We start from the raw sequence: 21,480 nt of genomic DNA on the forward strand, positions 1-21,480 counted from the left end.
TACAGCTTCCTTATGGTTCTTTCCCTCTCTTCCATTTCCCAGTTTTTCTGTGTTATTCTTTCTTTGTTTCTATTCATTTTTTCTAGCCCTCCTTCTACTCTTTTCTGAAAGCAGTTACTGCTATATATTTTTTGCATTGTATGCTCTGTATATACTTCACTTTAACTCGTTTTTCATTTTTCCTTTATCTCTTTCATTTCATTTTCATTTCAGTGTCTTGCTGGTCCTGTATTTCTATTGATATTTCTTCTTTTTTTTATCTCTGTATGTTTCCCTCTTCATTTCTGTCTGCAGACCTACCGTTCCACTTCCTTTAGAGACATTCATTCTGCTTTCATTCTAAGGCAATTTATAATCTCCTGGGAATAAAGGTACTTGCAGTGAGTTTCCATTTGATTTTATCTCACACATAATTTCTGAAATCTCATTCATTTTTACCCCAATCTTGGCAGATGTGCTTTCCCAGTCCAGCTCACTTTTGCCTTGATTTTCCCTTTTTCTGTCAGCCCAATTTGCCTGTCACCCCTCCGTGCTCAATTCTTAGCCTCCAGACACAACACTTCAGGACCCTGGGGGAGTTCATTGCACAGTTTGACTGAACCCCCACAAAAATTCTGTCTCCTGCACAGATGACCTTTACCCTGATGGTAGAGATCCATCATGCCTGAGATGCACAGTTGTCAGCCATGGTCTTTGTCCCAGAGCTTTAGTGATCTTTTAGATATGTGAGGCCAAGGCCACTGAGCAACTTAAAGATAAGGATGAAGATCTTGACTCGATATGCAATGGGAAGCCAGTGTAGGGAGCAGAGGACAAGTCTGATGTGCTCCTGAGATGTTGCTAAGATGAGCTGCAGCTGTCTGGACTAGTTGGAATTTCCTAAAGGCTGATGCAGCTGGTTGAAACTGGCTCCTGCTGCTGCTGCTCTGTCCCTGTTGGGAGGAGGGACAGGATAGCTTGAGGAGCAAAGACCTGCCCCCTTCTAGGGTGCTTAGTGTCCCCTGTCAATTCTGGTAGGGCTGGTGGTATGAAGAGCTGGTTGGAGCTGGTTCCTGCTGCTGCTGTGTCCCTGTTGCGGGGGCGGGCGGGGGGGACGCCTCACTAACCTATTAAAAAGATTTGGCCATGTCATCAAAACAGCAGATACAGGGAAACCAGCTGACAAAGGCTTTTTGCAAGCCCACGTTGACAAAGTCCCTCCTAAGAGACTATTCAGAAAACTACATAGTCATGAAGAAAGAGGCAAAGTTTCTGTTTCAGAAACAGAAACAGAAACAAGGGGCTTGATTCTCCTTTTCACTGCAGCTGCTTTATGCCACATGGCAGCCTAAAACAGTCATCTAGGGGACAAAACGAGGTCTAGGATGAGCAGAGTATCCTGGGTGGACAAGGTGGGCCTGGCACAGGACTTGTGCTGTCATCAAGTAGATTTCTGTGATACAAACTGCATCAGACTCATCACTGAGAACGTCATGTATTGTTTGATGGCAGCAGGTCTTTCTTGATCAGCATCTGTTTTAGTTCAGGTAACTTTGTGGTGCCTTTTTTGGGTCCTTACCTAGATAATGGTCCTGTGTAGTGGATAGGTAGTAGATGTCTGGTAGCCAGTATCTTATGTCTACTCTGCTGTCTTCTTGGACAGTTCCTCCCTATTTGAACTGTGATAGGTGAAGTAGTGTGTTGTGTCATGGGATGCTCTGAATAGAGGAAAGGTTATCTGGTTCGCCAGATTCCATGAGCAAGACGTATCTGTTGGACCCCTTTTGATAATATGACCTAGCTGAGTCCCAGGAATGGACAGAGCTGGACTAGTCTGTTCCTGTAGTCATGGATGTTCTGGAAGCATTGTGGCATAACAATGAAAATAATTATAATAGTAACAATAATACTAAATAGGGTGAGTACAAGAAAACAGGGGTATCAATGGCATCAGGCAGCTCTGTGTGTGTGTGTTCCCTCTCCTGCTCTGGGGGAGAGGCAGGCAATAGTATTACTAATGAGTAGTGTGTGAGAGTTACAACTGTAAAATGTCCACCTGAACAGGAGGAGCATGGTTGAGGCTCCTTCCCTATAAGAGAGACAAAGCCTTTGAGAGCCTCATTCCCACTGGTGGTTCTTGTTCAAAGGTTGTCCACTCTGGTACGTAGACTCTCCCCACCCCCAGCCCCACTCTCACGATCCAGAGAGACACACAGCTCATGCGTACAACCAAACCATGGCCAACCTGAACTTACCAATTCATAAGGACTTCCAGAAGGTTCTAAAGACATATCTGAAATCTCACAAGTCTCTTCGGGATCAGGCTAAGGCTCTTAAATTGTCCTCATTCAATCTTGGGGCAAGCTGAAAAAATACTCTGGGATAATGCAAACATTCCAAACAAACACCTGATCAATGAACTTCCAGGCTTCAACCTACCCCAGAAACAACAGCATACACACTGAATCATTTTAGAACACTGCCTGACAGGTGCTGTCATTTCTTACACCTTTAGAAGATGAGACAATGCATCTTGTCAATGTGGACGTTAGTTGCAAACTATGGACCATGTTACAAATTCATGTCCGCTTCAGTCTTTTGCCAATGGCATCTCCAAATCACTCCTGAAGTTACCCACTGGCTCACTAATCTGGACTTGGTTCTTCAAACATTGCTAATCATCTCCCTTGGCACACAAAAGAAGTAGTTGTTCCTGGGCTGCAGAGAGGGGAGCTGGGATATGAGTCACAGCCTCACTTTCAAAATGAGAAAATCTCTCTTCTTTCAAAAGTGAACGACGGCCCCTCCCCGGCTGTGGGAAGGAGGGGAAGACGGCAGCAGTGATAGGGTATAACTGTTTCCATACCTTTGTTTTAAAGGTGTTGTTATTAACTGAATGTTTGTAGCAGGTAGAAGCACCGAGCCTGAAGCCCCACTATACAGCTGTGGTAGCAGAGACAGCAGCAAGCAGCAATACAGGCTGGTCGCCCCAAGTACATATCCATAAGGTCCAGGCAGGTATGTACTTGGGGCAGCTATCCTGTGCTGGTGCTCACTGTGTCCATGCTACTGCAGCTACACTACTATTGTTAGTGTGCTAGCTCAAGGAGAGTTTGCCTATGCAAACTGGGAATCATATGCCTAGCTCATAGCCACAGCTGTGGGCCCCATTCAAGAAAGTGCACTAGCTCTATATGTCTCCTGGAGCTGGAAATTACACCTCCAGCTTGAAGTGTGGATGTATACTTTGACCAAAGCCATATTCTGATTGGGTTTGTCAGAGTGAAGAGGACAGAATCTCTGGTTCATGATGGATTTTTAAAAATTGGCTTTGTTCCGAATATGAGCAAAACCTGAAAATTTCCCATAGAAAATTCAAACAAACTTTTGCTTCAGGTTGATTTAGATGTTTCATTTCAATTTTGACTTGTTATATTAAAACAAAAAAGATTACATTGTCTTTTCAAAACAAGAAGTTGAAATATTTCATTCTTAAAATGTCAAAACATGTCCAAGTGGAATGTGGTTCAGCTGAAGTTTCTCTGATCAGCTCTAAGCTTTCTTGGGTGGGATAGCTCAGTGGTTTGAGCATTGGCCTGCTAAACCCAGGGTTCTGAGTTCAATCCTGAGGGGGCCATTTAGGGATCTGGAGCAAAAATCTGTCTGGGGATTGGTCCTCCTCTGAGTAGGGGGTTGGACTAGATGACCTCCTGAGGTCCCTTCCAACCCTGGGATTCTATGACTGTTACAACTGTGAGTCAGCTCCCAACCCAACCAGGGCCAATCACTGAATTACAACAGCAATTACAAATCCCTACATGTTATAATAAACCAGTGGAGTGGGGGAGTATTAATCCGAGGAAGAAATAACAAAGAGCAATACGGGGGAGGGAAGAGATGCACTGAGGGAGGAAAAGTGACAGTTTTAAGATGGTAGGCTGCCTGTGCAGCAGCAATTTTAAGACCTTCCAACCACTATTTATCTACAGTACTTTCAGTTGTAAAATCCTTTACTGGGAACTGATGAGAAGATTATAAGCCATCTCCTCCTCCTCTGTAGCTCAGTTAAGCAACTTTTTTTTTCCATTTACAGATCTTATTTTATTTATTCTCCCACTGATATTCTGATGATGGTAGGGGAGGAGGCAGGGAGGCCCTCTTTCATGCTACAGATGTGGTGCAGAATGCTGCAAAGGTAAGGTCATACTTAATCAGATATTTTTCAGTACCAATATAAGCATGTACCTACCACCTCCATGGCATCTCTGAAACAAACCTCACTTTATTTCCCTAGCACTTATTACTTTTACACAGCTGTTCACTTGCAATATGCTTACACATAGTTCTCCCTTCACTTACACCTATATAACCTAAATGACTTCAGTGTGTAGCCCTTCTCCTGGGTACTGTTAATAGTAGGAAGGGCCACATTCAATGTAGTCTAAGGCTGTCGTGTAGACAAAGCCCATCACTACAGCCAGTCGGCAAAACTTATGTCACTCAGGGGTGTGAATATTCTACCCCACTGAGCGACATAAGTTACACTGGCACATGCATTCGTGTGCACAGTGCTATGGTGGCAGGAGAGCTTCTCCCACTGATATAGCTTATGCTGCTCATGGGGTTGATTTTTTTATGCCAACAGGAGAGCTCTCTCCCCTCAGCACAGAGCGGCTTCCCCACATGAGTTGTATCAGTACAGCTGTGCCACTGCAACACTGTACATATAGACATACCCTAGGAGTTCCATTTAAAATAAATGAAATGACTGGATCAAGTTCCCATGTGAAACCTTTTCTGCTCCCAGCTTTTAGGAACTTCACATTTGGTCCTGCCTGGTCACCTTTACAGCTGTTTCTTTCCAGGAATCCTTAGACAACTCCTTTTATTTGAGGGAACAAGATAAACATCTAATGACACAAGCAAACCCCAAGCACTGTGTTTGGGGTTACAGCCAACCCCACAGTTCCAGTTATTAATTGCCCAGATTGTTACAGCCCAGAATGCTTACTCACAAAACAATCCCCCTACCCACCTACATCTCATCACAAATCCATTTAGATTCAAAATGGCCAAGTGAGCACCTTGAGACAGCTCTTCTTAGCCTGTCTGCTGCAGGCAAGGGAAGTACGCACCACTAGGCCTGCCACTGCCAGGTCAAGTTCTACAAAGTCAGCTCCACACAAGCTGCAAATCTGGGAAAGAAACCCAAAGGAAAAGCAAAACGCTGGTCCACGGTCTCTGCTCTCTCCAGCAGTCTCTGGTCTCTGATAAAGTCTCTGCTTCTCTTGTTGAATTTGGACAGTTAGAGTCCACTACCTGACAGCTCAGGGTGAACTCCTTTCCCCAGGCTGTTTCTCCTCCCTTTCCTACATATATTTACACTTCCCAGATGCCATAATACAACATGGCACTATACAGAACTGCACAGAGGTGAAATCATAGTATGTACATGAAGCTTACCAGAGCTGACTTCCCCCTCGCTCGCTAGGTCTGGGGCTTGCACGTGGGAGGACAGGTTTTGGCTCCATGTTGTGACTCCAGTTGTCTAAAATGATAATTTAGACTACTACTGAACAGTATGTTGGCCAGCTCCATGGGACAGAGATAGCTGGGCTCCAGGCCATCCATGCTCTGTGCCCACAAACACTAGTCATAGCCTGAGTGTGAGCAGGAGTGCTATATAGCCACTTGGAATCTTCCCTACCCTAGCTGAGGGCCCTGAGGAATGACATCCATATGAGAAGGGTTATGGAAAGGTTTCCACTAATTAAGTGATCACCAGGAAGAGAAGGTAGGATGGGTTGCACAAGTGACACAGCAAGCTAACTTTTCTAAAATTGAGCTGTCAGTTGCAAGATGAAAGGCCTTTTGAGGCAATGATACTTGCAAGGTAGTTGTGTGGACAGCTGATGATAGAGAGCCTGTCCTACAATGTCCTCAAAGATAGCTGGGATTTTAAGGACCCAGAATCCCAGTTCTCCCATCTCTTTTCTTACCTGCCTTGTGAGGGCTACTGCTGCAGCAACCTTCATGGGTGCAATAGAGATGGATAGAGGATCAGCAGAAAGCTGTCCATCTTCCCCCCACCACAGGTGGTTACATATCACACTGATAAGCCGTGGGTGTGGGTCCTCTCCCTGTTCTGGGCTGGCAGCCTTCAGGAGCTGTTGGTCCTTGATGGTACTGGCTTCGCAGAAGTAAAAGGCAACTGTATTTTCAGTTCTCAATAGTTCCCCTCATAGTTTTAGGACAGAAGTTCAAAACCTGGGTATCACAAGTTATGCTCCTAAATTCATATTTAGGCATTCATGTGGCCTGACATTCATAACAGCTGAGCACTCACAAATCTAAATGCATTCAATGGGAGCTGCTGGTGCTCAACATCTTTTGACAACTAAGCCACTTTTATTTAGGTGTCTAACTATGAGCTTGGGAGCCTAACATTAAGTACCCAAGTTTGGAAATGTTGACCCTAGTTCTTACATTTTCTTATTTGTAGATGAATATTCTGATGTCATCTTAATTTGCTTAGAAAATTACATAATCTCTGAAGAAATGAAGCTTGTTTTGTGCTAGTGACCAAATTAATGTAGCAAATAATAAAGCTGTTCTACTCAGGACAATGGCCTTTTGCAATTAGTCTTGTTGCTAAAGCAACTTGTGCTAAAAATGGATTTCTCCAACTGCAAAGACATTTTTTAAAGGCCCAAAAAGTGTATGTTTACAACTGCAGGGGCCATATAGTTTGTAATATTAAAACAACACCTTAATAGGCTACTAAAGAAGCACTTTGCATCAAAATAACACCATCAGCTGTTCCTAGTTCAGGCATATGTATTCCCATGTAATTCCCTGCACAGATGAATAACTGATCATGGATCATCTATTTTCTCTGCACTATTCTCCATTTCTCAACCCATTTAATTGTCTAGTTCTACTACAAACAAACAAGCCATTAAAAATTACTTAGAAACCCAATTAAAGGAGGACTGTTGTTTTTGGAGAATCCTGCTGGCATATGTTGCTGCCAGATACACAGTATTTAGCAACAGTCACACCATGATTTGAAGGTTTACATTTTTAATGTGGTGACAGCATGTTGCAAGTTTCATTATAAACTGAAATATAACCACATGCACTTCTGTTCATTGTGCAAACATCTTTTTCAAGCACATGGCATTAGACAATTAATTATATGAATTTCAGCTATCTTAAAGGAATATACCGTATAGTGTACTTTCAATAGCTTTTAAAATCAGTTGAAAAATGAGGACAAAGATTATTTTAGGGGGAGTTTCTTCCATTGATGTGTAGATGATTGTCATGCATAACACCTTTTTGTGTAAACTGCAGTTACTAAAGTAAATCCCCTGGAAATCAAAAGGCCAATAAAACTTTTGTAGGTAAATAGTTTTGAGGATCTGTTTTTCCATTAAAGAAAGCTGCACTTTTTGGACTGATCCTCAGTCTTGCAGTTTTCAAACAGCCATACCACAGAATGCAGCTACTTAAATAGATGCCGTTCACAAAACATGTTAAAGAAAATATTTTCTCATTCTGCAAAGCCCTGCCATTCTTTGCCTCAAGAAGCCCCCAGATGCAAGTACTACTCAGTGGGAAGAAGAGTGGTAGAATTGGGTTCAAAGTTATACCGTAGCTTATGCTTCATATATTTAAACAGCTTCAATGCTAAGGCTTCTGGCAGCAAAGAAATCACCTCAAGAAAACAATGGTGTAGCTCCCAGGTTGACTCTTATGAGCATTTTCATGGCACAGAATAACAAAAGGTTTCACCAAAATATCCTGTGCTTTAACGATAAGTTTTTAATCTTAAAATATCCCATTAAAAGCTGGGACACTGTTCTCTCCTCAGACTATGTAACACTGGGGCCTATCTTGAAAGCAATGCCCAGTGATCGCTGGGTGTGGCTCACAAAGGGGACAGCTACAGAGCTGAGTGCGGTTCCCTGGTTCTTGGGTCAGTTGTACGCCTTAAGCCCAGGCTGATGTAGATCACAGCAGGCTTCTGAAGTTCAGTTACCTCTCTTCTGTGTCTTCACTGGCTGGTGAAATGAGGATTAAGCAGATGGAAGAATCTGAAGTGAGAGCAGCTGGGGCCTCCCTAGGGAGCTTTTGGGCTCTCAGATGATGTCCCATCGGTGGGAGGTGAGCACTCCTTCTTCTCTTGATCCACTTTAACTACTGCCATGACCAGTGCTTAATTTGCCTTAACCCAACTGTTGTAATGAAGAAAGCTTGGGTACAGATTTCTTCCATGTCATAGCTCTAGCCACGGTCTTTTTTTTGACATAGTGGGCTAAATTGTGGCCTGGCTTATACAATGGAGTAAATGGGTGAAAGCAGTGCTTAATTTGTAATAAAAGAGAGGCCAGAGCTCAAGCAATTTTCTACTTTCAGAACTGACACAGCAAGCCCAGAGATGCTGGGGCTGTGAATTGCCAAGCCTTGAAGTGCCGGGGTTCAGCCCTGGCAAGTCCTGGCACAAATTAAGCACTGGGTGTATGTCACCTCCTGACTCCCTTGTGATTCCACAGGTACAAAAAGAGGAGAGTAGGCTCTACAGACCTGCCACATTCCCCAGCTCGTGGGCGGGAGTGGTTAGGGACAGGGCAGAGCCTTGGCGTTGCCTCACACAATGTGCCGGCTTGCAGAGTTACACTAGTGCTCTAGGGGAAGTAGGCTGTGCTAGGTTTAGGCCTAGGCTGGGCATTCTCCCCTTGGAGCAGGGGAGATCAGTAGGAAGTGGTAGAATGTGGCTCAAGAACAGTCTGCCTCCCAGTCTGCTCCAGAGAGAACAGAACGACCCACTACCCCTTGCTTGTGGCTTATAGTTCATTATTCAGCCCAAAGATAGTTATTTGCAAATTTTTCTAAGTCAAATGCTAGTAACTATTATTGTTTGAGTACTCATCTCTTCAGTTAGTAAAACTGTTGTATTCAGTTAAATTGCAATATATCAATGCATAACTGTAATAGTTTCATGAATCTTATCCCTCTGCTGCAAGGCAGTTTGATTGTCTACATGCAGCAGTTCCTTGTGATTACATCCACTGATTTATCTTTCCTTAAAATGCTCTTAAGATGTCAGTTCTGTATATTAGCACTATTGCAGCTATTAGCACTTCCAATCTTGCTTGTACACCAGCCAAGAAATGTGGGTTATTGCTAAGATATGACTCACTTTCTGGTTTATCTTTCTATTTTAATATTTCTGCAACTGCTTGTAATTTTATCTCTACGGATTCCTCACAAAGGGAATTTTTTAGTGGTGGACATGATTAATTATCTTTGCATGTACAGATACAAAGGGTACCAGACAACTGATGTCCTGTGTGAAATTTTCTGACAAAACAACCAAAGCTATTAGCATATTTTAACCGAACAGAGCCAAATTCTTCCCTCCGATATGTGCCTGCAGCTCCCACTGAAGTCAATAGGAGTCGTGTGTGTTAAGGTGAAATTTGACTCCTTATTTAATTGTTAGTGATAATCAGCTGTAAGTGATTTTGTAACTTTACCACTCTAGCTATTTAATTTTTCACTCAGGGCTTTATGATGATACTAGTTTTATGTACAAAGAGAGACTTAATTTTGGCAAAATCATTTCAAATGGTTGTAGAAAATGAAAAACTATTCAGTTTCAAAACTCAAAAGTTGACTTATTAGCAGTATGTATCAGAAAGCCTATAGACTGCTTTCACAGGAGTCCTCAGAATTACAGAGACAAAGTAAAACATAGGTGCCTAATCCTTTCTGCCCATCTCTGGTGGCTGAAATTTTCTTCTTTTACTAAAATCTAGCTTTCCCTGCAGCACACAGAAGGAAAATTAGATGTTCTGCATTATCTCTGTTGTTGTCCTGGAGAGCAAATATTCACATGAGGTTTGCGATCTAGCTCCAAGTCTCAGGGATTGAATTAAACTGGTATAGCCAACATGCCCTATTGGCACTTCTTGTTGACCTGATGTTTGAGCGCCATTAGAAATATGTCAGACTTTTCCTTCCCCCTCTGTCTCTGGTCCAAATCTGGCTCCACTCCCTCTCTGCCTCCTTCCCATGAGCACAATTTGTACTTGTGCTGGGCTAAATGCACAGCCAGCAGCCTCTTGTCTATTCAGATTTGCAACATTGCTATAAAGGATTGAACATTACCATGGGATCACACAGGCCTGGACTGGGACACTGAGAACTTGCCAAATAGGCAGCCATTCTCTTGGATGTGCCAACTGTGGATTGGCAACTAGAATGATCAGAATTACTATTTAGTCTGCTGACTGCTTAGTGGCCTGAGACGTTTATGGAAGAGGAGAGTGAATAAGAATCTTGATTTAATTCTTTCTCTTCTGGGAAGAAAAGTCCCCATTTTCCCTCCTCTGAGGAGATGCAATGAAATGGACAGTTCCTATGGCCTCGACAGCCAGCTCCAAAATCTTTGTCTCAAAAGGACAAAGGAGAAAATGGACTGAAGGGAAAGGTGAGTTGAATTGAACCAGTCTACATCAGCCACCCTCCTCAAATACGTGGTGTGGCCTATATTCCCGTGAAATCTCAGCAGCTCCAAAACAGAGATGGGTTTGGGTACACTCATTCCTCTGGCTGAACTTTCATTGTGTTTAGTTTTGGTGAGTCAAGTTCATTATAAGTAATTCCCACATGTGGTATGATATCTAAATACACACACTCCCGTCAAAATGGAGTCAAGATACTATTACCCCAATGTAGCTGTGTCTAGTTTCTGTAATCTGTCCAAATGTGGGTCAAAAGTTAGTGTGTCAGCTTTAAATCATAGGGAAGGTTTAATCTTTGCGCTGAGAGATGGTTAATTGGTCTGCTAATTGTGACTGTGGGGTATATATATCAGAATTCTTATTTGCCCTATTCAAGCACCAGCCTGTTCAGTTACCTATCAATCTCTAAGCATTTCTAAAAGGACCATGTCTGTAACATGTGAAACAGAAATCTGTTTGCAGCTCATCAGCTCCAGCACATTACGAGAAGGGTAGAGCTAGTAATCAGCTAAAACAGTATTTAAGTGCAAATTGTGAATCTTTGGTTGCCCCTTTCGTGCAGCTTTCCACTGCTCAGCAGCTCCAAGCAGATGTAGTCAGGCTCATTGTTGCTTACTGATTTCCATCAGTTTAGAACTGTTCAAATAGCTGCTTATGACAAAATAAATGTCATCCATCAGAAAAGATGTCACAGGTGATGTAACAAATATACAGAGACAGAATGTGCCTCCTTATTTACGATGGGTAGTATCTTACTGCATGCATTTTTTAATTGCTCTCTGTGGCAGGGATTGTCATTTATTATGTATTTGTACAACGCTTAGCTCAGTGGGACCCAATCGGCTTGTGGTATTTAGGCCAGGACTACACTAAAAAGTTAGGTTGACCCAGCTGTGTAACTCAGGGGTGTGAAAAATCCATACTTTCAGTTGACCTAACCACCCTTCCCTCCCCCCGCCCCCACACACACCCCCATATAGCCAGTGGTAGGTCGATGGAAGAATTCTTCCATCTACCTAGTTACTGCCTCTAGGTAGAACTCCTAGAATTCCTCCCACTGGAGCCTTAGGCTAACAGATTATCGGGGTGCTCAACCTATGCCCCACAGGCTGTACATGGCCCACCAGAGTATTTCATAAGACCCACGGCCTGCTTCAACACAATATACTGTTCTAACGGCTGATTCATTAGCATTTTGTTGTCATGTTTACACAATGTGTAAACAGGTTGTTTCTATGTACAGCATGTCTATCTAAATACATAGGAAACAAGATGAACTTAAAATATAAATCAATACAGGTGACTTTAAGTCTTACTAAAATATGCAGAATCTGTTTGGCCTACAAAAGGTTGTGCTTAGGTTTATGTGGCCCTCCTGTGTAATAAGGTTGAGCATTAATTAATAAGTAGTACTACAATTAGTCATGGACTAAGGTGGCAAAATCTGACCCATAGTAACGTCAAGCATGCAATACGATACTGTCAGTAACTGCTGTTAGAAACCTCTCTGTACACTGCATAAGGAAACTGTTCCTTTTTAAATATGTCTGGAGTCCCAATAATATCTATTATCATTAACACCCTGATCTTGTACTCCTTGCACAGTTTGAGAATTTGCAGGTACATAAGAATGCAAGATTTGGGATTTTAACAAATTGTATCTGAAGAACACATTCACATATACAATACCAAGATGATATTTATACTGGATTTTCTATTACTTGGATCTCACTGAAGTTACCACAACAAAGTTCCATGGTACAATGTGGCATCTGCAAGAATAATCCTAACAATACCAGTGAACTCCTTTAAAGGGCTAAAACATTTATCACCATACCTAACTTCCAAATTCCACATGAATACTAGTCATATCTTTGTAGAAAATTATTCAATAAAAGCTTAACTATTTCCTTGTGGAAATACTTCTGTTTCTGTGTAAGACACTGTGATAGAGCAGTTCACCATTGGTAACTGTAGCAATTTTTTCCCATCCTAGACAAACCTCATAGAAGGTTAACATTTTGCCATTCATAAGCTGACAAATACAGAAATGAGTACAAAATGGCTTGATTCAGTTAAAGAAACGCTTACTGGACTGTAAGAAAATACAGATCAATGCAAATGTACTGATTAATTTCATTATACACATCCGAATATTTCCTGCATTTTCAGTGCCTGTATTTATGGAAGTCTCCATCTGATGCTTAGGCTCCAAAAGAAGTGTCTGTGCTACACTTTTAAAATATTTTAAAAGGAATAAAACCCAAAAGTTTTCTATAGAGTCACAGCCTTTTGGTCAAGTTGGAAAAGGTTCAGTCTGTCCTCATGGAAACCTTTACTATGACCACCAAGATGGGAGTCCATTTCCAATGTCTCCGGGAATTACACATATCCTTTAAATTGACTGACAAGTTTGAAATAAATTGTGCAATTTTCTTTTTTTTATTATTATTTGGAAATATATTCTTTTTAACATCAAAGTAATTTCTGGGCACTGAGCAACAGTTGGAATCTTCCCTTCTCTGACTGGTAAAAGACCTGGGGAACAAACTTTTTTTTTTATGCATAAGCTTAAATTTTAAAAAATGACAAGGTAATTTTGTGGGCTCAGCTTCGGCCACTTTAAAAGGAGCCTGATTGTCAGAAATGCACAGCGCCGACAGTGCTGAACACCAGGCCCTTTCTGAAGTGGACACCCCAAAATTGGGCATCTTATATCACTAATCACTTGTTAAAATTTGAGCCACAATATATATCCATGTTGGAGCAAGCATCAGTAGTTACTTTCAGATGGGAAATGCAACAAGCTGATTTCAACGAAAAGCAGAGATGCAAAATATATGTAGTTGAAAATGTCCATTAGCGATTGATCCAATAATCCTACCTACTTTGCAGCATTTAAGCCTTCCCAATTATCTTTTGACTCTAACTGCAGGAAAATTGCAGCTTTCCACATTCTGAGTAGTCTGTTTTCTTTACAGTAACTAATGTACTTATATGTAGCTGACAGGTGACAAGAATAGCTAAACATCCAAACATCCCTAATCCCTAACTTTTTTTCTCATCTTCCCCTGTGCAATCACAAAACACAGATTATGCTTTAGGGCCCAATGCTGCTCCCAATGGAGTCATTGACTAAACTTCGGCAGCTTCAGGAGGAGTAGGATTTCAGCCTCATTCCTGAAGTGTCATTGTAACATATCTGACAAACACAGGCATATCTTTGAGAATAAGGCTATCTGCATATTTGTGAGGGACTGTATGATGGTTGGCATGGGATTGTTACTAAACCCCATTCAGGAACTCAAATCAGTGAGGTGGGAGAATTTATTGCAGACCTTGGGACCAGTAAACAAATCCAGACAAGTACCACCCACTGGGGTGAATTGCATATACTGGCACCATTCTGTGAGGTGGTGCAGTTACCCCAGAAGTATGAAAGGCATCACTCACGAAACTGAGCATTTGTTTACCAGTTTATCTACTTCACATTATTATTAATATGTTGTCCAGTGGCACCTAGGAACCCAACTCATGAATCACAATGGCACTGTACAAACAGATGCTGCCACAAAAGACAGATGCTGCCACAAAGAGCTTACAGTCTAAGTAATCACATCTCTCAGACTCAAATTTAGTTTCTTCATCTCAATAGTTCCCAGGTGTTGCACAGAACATGACGAGAGCTCTGTCTTTTCAGCAGAAACAATAGGAACAGGCAAAGATTGTTTCTAAACAGTACCCTTCCAATTCTGCTTAAAAAGAAATAAAACAACTTGGAAGAGAAAGAATGATGGTGGCTCTGTTTAAATTGACTACATTAGAAAAAAAAAGTAAACTACAAGGCAAAAGTAAAGAGGAAATGTCTAGCTGCTTTTCCATTTAAGGCATGGCATCACTGCTGTATATTTAATCAGCTAGATAATAAATTATTTACAGACTCAGAAACAGTAAGTTCCTTAAAGCGTTTAGAAATGGAAAGAATAGCCCTTATGATGGTAGTAATGTTTAGGATTAAGCTAATTCTTTGAGTTGATTCTGCTGAAATATATACCATAATTGCAATTACTCTATCACATACTTTTTCTATAATTCCATTCACATTGTTATTGATCTCTCAGGAATTTTGGTGTAAATGGAGGCTTCATCTTTCCTCATCAAGCCTTCAGAGATATTGCTCTTCCAATACTTGTGCCTGATCCTGCCAGGCATTATGGGGTTCCTGGGACATGCTGAGTGTCCTCAAATCCACATTCTTCTCTGAGGCAACTTGATTGCAGTGGGAGCTGAGGACACTCAGCACCTTGGAGGACTGAGACCTAAGATTATGTCTACACTTAAAACACTACAGCGGCACAGCTGCATCTGTGCCACTGTAGTGCTTCAGTGTAGACACTTAGTACAACGACGGGAGGGGTTCTCCCATTGCTGTAGTTAATCCATCTCCTGGACAGGCAGTAGTGAGGTTGATGGAAGCATTCTTCTGGGTCTTAGGTTGGCTTAACTACATCGCTCAAGGATGTGGATTTTTCATACCCCAGAGCGATGTAGCTGAGTCGATCTAATTTTTTAGTATAGACCTGGCCTTAGTAACTGCAAAATCACATATATCTGTTTATAGTGTTAATGAATGAATCAGGAAGGAACAGAATTCTTTTAGAAAGGAGAGATTTTTCTATTCAAGTATAAATATAGTGGTGACAATATAAAACCCAATTCTGCATTACTGGCATACCACAAATTCCCAGTGACTTAAAGGAAGTTTGGAATACTCATGGCATGATGGATGAAGCATAAAGATTGGAAAGGTCTTCCAGAAAGCATGCATCCGACGAAGTGGGTATTCACCCACAAAAGCTCATGCTCCAATACGTCTATTAGTCTATAAGGTGCCACAGGACTCTTTGCTGCTTTTACAGAGAGCATGCATGACTCAAGCAGGTTTGGTTAAAATATTACAATTCTTCTTGTATTACGGTATTTATTCTACTAACATCTAAAGAATCATGAAGCCAGAGTAGTTCTAGAAAGGAACCGAGTGGGTTTTCAATTGAACTAAAAGTTGCTGCTTCTTATGTAGATATTTAGTTAACTGTCTTCCAAATTAGGTTTGTGCAGCTATTTTGGGCAGAATTCACTGGGCACCTCAGTATGAGCCACACCAATTTACACTCCCCTTAGACGCATACCAGTTAATGAGGTGTAGCCTATACCCTCTTACACATCACATCTGAATTTTGCTCACTTTTGAATCTAAGGGAATATAAATTTGTGTAATCTATATGCTAAAGATCCAGAAGAGAAGACTTTAGGGGGAAAGCAACTAATAAGAGGTGTTATTTAAGGAAGGTTACCTCTTACTGCAGGACAACCATGCTGCCAAGTCTCTGCAGCCTATACCTTTCCCCAAAACTCCTCCTCAGACAGGTTCCTACAGCACAGATGTGGTGCTTAGCAAAGTTAACACTGACTCTGTGAGTATATTAAGTTAGCTCTGGAATCTCCATGGGGCTAGTGGTGGAAGAATGATGCTTGACTTCCCCAGTTCCACCCTACACCACCTCTGACCCAGCCCACCCCTCCTATAGGCAGATACCTATTCCCACAGAAGAGCTTCCACAAGATATAGGGTGGATGCCACAGAGGTGGCACTGCCCACTTTTGCACTACCTGATGAGGATCTGTGGGGTTTTCGCCCTGTGAAGGTAGAAGAGATGATACGGCCTGCAAAAAGCCTAAAATTCCAATGTTTGATATTGTCAAGGATATTACCTTAGATTCTCTATTAAGTTCAGTCCTGTATAGATACTCACTGGAGTGTGCTTTTCCTAATCTGGCTGAGTCCCTGTGGAGCCTGTAAAGTGTCAGTGATCACTATACAAACATTTTAATAAGTGCTTTGCACAGTCTTAATATAGCATTCATTAATACAACCTAAAGCACAAACATTTACCAACTGTTTTATTCAGGTACTTCAGACAAAGTCTGGGTTTCATTTTAAATGCTCAATAACCACATGGCGCATCATTAAATCCTGTATCTGAATTCTAAAAGCAGCACTTAGGGAAATAAATACCCATTTTATGTGCTCATGTGTCAATCTGAGTAGCCAAGGTGAGTATGGACATCTTATTCAGAAACTTATATTTGAAAAGTGGGCCCAGAGGATGAAAAAAACAAATTGCATACTATATCTTGTATTGGATACAGTCCTTGCATATCTTTAGTAAGACAGGCAAATTGCCTATCACTGAAGTGTATATAGGTCTATTATTCCATCACCTTTTCAGTTATATTTCCTTTTAGCCTTCCATTTGATATGCATCAAAACTCTCCTTCCACAAACTGTCTCTGAATGTCAGTAAAGTATTATGCAAATACATTGAGCTGTTCCGCTCTCTCAGGTACACACTGCACATATTTTATGTATTACAAAATGCCATCACTTGAAAGGCATTGTGGTCCTGTGGAATAAACACTTCAGGATTTTGAATGGTGCTATGGAACACCACACGCAGAGGGTATGTCTTGATAGGCAAAAAGGGTGTGTGTTTCAACTGAATTAGCTTAACAGATTGAAAAGAAGCATTACAATGCAGGCTAACCAGTTTGAAGCCATGTTAGCTGGCCATGGTGTAGGCTCCACACTAGGGTACAACAGGACTTTAAAAGTGTTAGACTGCATCTCACATGGCTTTTGCTTAACATGATTGAAAATTTGGCCCAAGCACACAAGGGCTTTCAGTGAGATTTAAGTGGTACAGAAGATTGTGCTGACTCTGTGTGTGGAGTGAATTTCACACAGAGACTGCACACCTTGTCCCCTGGGTCTGACTGAAAAGAACGGCTTGTTTGAAACTGTGATTTTTAGTTTCATTAAATATTTAAGTTCTTTCAAGATTTTCCTTGGACTGATAGTGATTCTCATCTCTTGGAAAGATGACTTGCTGCAGGAAGAGCTATTTCTGCTTAGAGTTCTAACAAAGAAAAGGAAAAATGATATGTCCAACGTTAGTTTTGTCTACAAGCCCGTCTTGCTTTTCCCACAAGAGGGTGCTAATTGGATTACTGTGTATTATGCTCCCTACACTGTTCCACAGAGCAGATTTTTGGGGTAGGATAGAAGGCTATTTTCCTCTGAAGCAAGAACAAATATACAGGCACTTACATCAAATCCATTGTTCTTTGTGAAAGGTCTCACTTAAATAATGCATACCATGTAATTTGCAAGTTGCTACCTTACACATAGAGTTTTACTCAGTGATATGCACCTCTCACCCCAAAATGAAGTGCTTTCTACTTACAAAAAGTAGTAAGTGAGACAACATGAGATCAGTGCTATCTGGGGATGGTTTGCTGTTCAAATTAAAATTTTGGTCATTACTAGTTGCTGAAAATATTCTATGCATCTTCACATCTCCAAAAAGTCACTAATATCTCATGATTACCTTGAAAAAACCTCTACCTGATTCACCATCGTTAATCCAATTCTATGCCAGTGTAACTCCATTAAAAATAACTACTGTTCTAGCTCATCTCTTTATTTCTCTTTTTTCAGTTGTTACTAAATATTTAGTAAGATTTCACTAAGGATTTATCTGCAGCTGTTCCTTACTTGACATCAACCTCAGTTTACAGCATCACAACTCATGGTTGTATAACAGATTTGAAGTAAACAGAGGTTAAGGCATCCGTCTTCACAGAGAATTATAATTTTAAGTTTGAAATAAGCAGCAGGAGAGTATGAACTCTTTAAGAATCAACAGATCCTGCTTTAATACAAGTACTTGTTCAGTAATATACAAAACAAGGAATAAGCAAAGTAAAAATGAGACTATTTTCATTGTTTTTCTCCATTAAAAATCAGTCACTTTGTAATTCTAGTTCCAGATTCTGTCTTAAAAGGATATATTATCTCCTTGATACATGTGTATAACTTCTGTCATTGGTTTAACTATAACACTATCACTAGGGTAACGATAACAACTCAGGACAAAGACCTGAGTATCTTTGTGGACAGCTCAATGAAGACCTCTGCCCAATGCCCAGCACTGGCCAAAAATAGCAAACTAAAATGTTAGGATGTATAAGAAACAGGATAAAGAATATTACTGAATATATTGCAATGCAGTTATGTACATCAGTAGTACAGCCTTACTTGGCATGTGAGGTTCAGAGACGGGCAACAAGAATTATTAGAGTCATGAAAAAACTTAAAAATTGAGAATCTTTGCCACATAAATGGATAAAAGGGTGTACAAACCAATGAATAGTTTAAAAAAGGGGGAGGGGGAAGTCAGCCACTGCTGTTCATCGATTCTCATAACACAAGAATTAAATTTAAAGGTGGCAAATTTAAAAATGATGAAAGGAAATTCAACATTAAATTAGTATGTGGAACTCATTTCTACAAGATATAATTGAATTCAAGAGCTTAGGAGGATTCTACTAAGGGTTGGTCAATACAGTGTTAGCAAGAATATACACAATTGTAACAGCAAATATTAATAAACAGGAGTTTTGAATGGGATATAAACCTTCATGCTTCAGGTCATAAGACAATCTCTGATTGCTGGAGGTCAAGAGGAAAACTTTCCCGAGGGCAGGTTGTCCATACATATCTATTGCAGAATTCTTGCACTTTCCTCTGAAACAGCTGGTACACTGTCAGACAGGACCAAGCCCGCAGACAGAAATTCTGGGCCCCAGGGCCAGGACCGTCCTTGGGGGCGGCAGGGTCTGGAAGTGATGAATTCGTCACCTCCGGAACTGACCCCACACCGGGGCCCGGCCCCAGAGTGGTCGTGCGCACCTAGGAGTCCTGCGGCCCGCCAAGGCAATTTTAAAAGGGCTCCTGGGCCCTTTTAAATCACTCAGGTCTCTTGGCAATTGCCCCCTTTGCCACCCCGTCGGTGGGCCTGGACAGGACACAGAAATAAATGGACCGCTTCTCTGTTCCAAAAAGGCAGTTCCTATGGCTCTATCCACGCTAGCAATTATTACTGATATATATTGATTAATAAAATCCACTTGCTTTTAATTCAAGGTTTCAGATTGCTATGTTTTTGTTGACAATAGAAGCAAAATTCCCAAAAGTTTACATAAAATTATGAAATATCTTCGGGCCAGATCCTCTCCTTTGCTCTAACCTCTTTGCACTACTCAGGTAGCACACGGGCCGTAATGGCCATTAGCAAAACCACTGGGTGAAGAGAAAATCACAGCTGGTGTAAAGTTGATGGAGCCAGCTGCCCCACATAGGCAGCGTACTGAGGGAGGGAGTTTGGTGGGGGTGAGGCAGAGCACTGGCCCTACTGTGGCCATCCTCCAGAGGCATAAATTTCAACAGCCTATAGCTGCTGTAACTTATGTCAGGGCTGGCCCAGTGCAGAATCAGGGAGTCACAGCAGGCTCCCTGAAGCTTCCTCTCCCTCAGCTTCAGGGTGAATCAAACCCATAAACTTGATTTAAACATTGGAAACAAACTACTAGTAAGCTGTCCTGCAGTCAGTACACACCCTCTCCCCGTTTTAGTGTCCACATTTTTTACATGTATTTGCCTGTGTGTAGATTAGCAACAATAGGCTGCAGGTGTAAAATAGGTTAGTCTATGATCTAATTGATTTTTTCTTTTGTTAAAATGCCATCAATTTTTCCTCTGAGAATATCTGTTATTTCCCAAGGAAAAATAAGCAAGCAAAAGAGACCCCTGGTGGAATTGCAATACAATATATTTGCCAGCTGCAGTCAGCATCCAAGATTCTTCTCTGCTAACTTATCAAACTAAATACTGTAACTTTGAGTCATTTTGCAAGATTGGGTTGTTTCTACTCTGTATTTTTCTCCTAGCCACTGTAGTGTTCAAACAGGGGCATTCACTCGGTTTGCTTTTCTCAGCTCCAGTCAAAGAGAGAAAGAGACACACGGCACAAGTACACACGAGACGTTGGCATCTCCGCTTTTGCACTCACCTGTCAATACTTATCACACACAAAGTCATAATGGAAGCAGTGCAACACATCACATCCATAGCAATGAAGACATTACAGAAAACGTGGCCAAAGATCCACTCTCCTCCAATGAGGTCCGTTACGCTGACAAAGGGCATGACGGCCACCGCTACCGAGAGATCGGCCAAAGCCAGGGAGACAATGAGATAGTTGGAGGGCTGCCGGAGTTTCTTGACAAAGCACACGGAGATCACCACCAGGCAATTGCCCGCGATGGTCAGCAGAGTGATGAGGCAGAGAATGGCCCCGATAACAACTTTCTCCATGTTGCCGTAGCTGAGGATCTGCTCCCCGCAGCGAGTGTCATTTTCGGCCGCCAGGCTGGAAGCGGGGCTGGGGCTGGCGGTGACATCCTGGATGATCTTCAGCCAGCGGGGGGGCAGGGAGCCAGCCACCATCCCACTGCTGCTCAGCTCGCGCGGAGCCGCCAGGGCGAAGGCGCGGAGGTGGCCGGACACGTGACTGCTGTTGATGTCCATAACCATCTTGATGGGGGCTGCCCATGAAGCCGCCGGCTCCCAACACGCTGGGTCCTGGGGAGGGTCCCCGGGCCCGCTCAGCCCCCAGCTCTCCGGGGCTCGACAGTCCGCGGGAGAAGCGCCTCAGCCCGGTTAGCTGATCATTGCCACCAGAGCTGGGGCGGGTGCCTCAGCTTCCCCCTGCCCCGCTGGGCTCGCCGGCTCCGCGCCACTGGCCGCGCTCCGCGGGGGTGGGCATCTCGCCATGGGGTCAGCGTGCCCGAGCGCTGCCCGTGGGGGGGGCCGCGCCCCCCAGCGCCCGCTGCTCCCTCCTGACCCGGGAGGCTGCCTGCTCTTCCCCGCAGCTGCCGCCTCCACCGCCGCGCCGGCCCGCGACCCCGCCCACCCCGACTACCTGGTGCGGGAGCGGCGGGGAGGGAAGTTCGAGTCTCCCCGGCTGCTCCGCCCCTCGCCCGCCTGCAGCCGCTCGCCGCTGCCTGT

At 42.5% G+C, this 21,480-nt stretch overlaps 1 protein-coding gene across 4 annotated transcripts in view; it reads right to left on the reverse strand.

Annotated features, from left to right (window-relative positions):
* Positions 1-21,202, reverse strand: part of HTR7 (5-hydroxytryptamine receptor 7) — a 65,593-nt gene extending 44,391 nt beyond the window's left edge. For all 4 annotated transcript variants that reach the window (XM_050959520.1, XM_050959521.1, XM_050959523.1 and 1 more), the window contains exon 1: positions 20,483-21,202. In XM_050959520.1, coding sequence (XP_050815477.1) covers positions 20,483-21,006 — 524 coding nt within the window. In that variant the 5' untranslated portion in view covers positions 21,007-21,202. The remainder of the gene's footprint in view (positions 1-20,482) is intronic.
* Positions 21,203-21,480: the final 278 nt, after the last annotated feature.

Source organism: Gopherus flavomarginatus, chromosome 6, assembly GCF_025201925.1.
Source record: "Gopherus flavomarginatus isolate rGopFla2 chromosome 6, rGopFla2.mat.asm, whole genome shotgun sequence".
Classification (NCBI taxonomy): domain Eukaryota; kingdom Metazoa; phylum Chordata; order Testudines; family Testudinidae; genus Gopherus; species Gopherus flavomarginatus.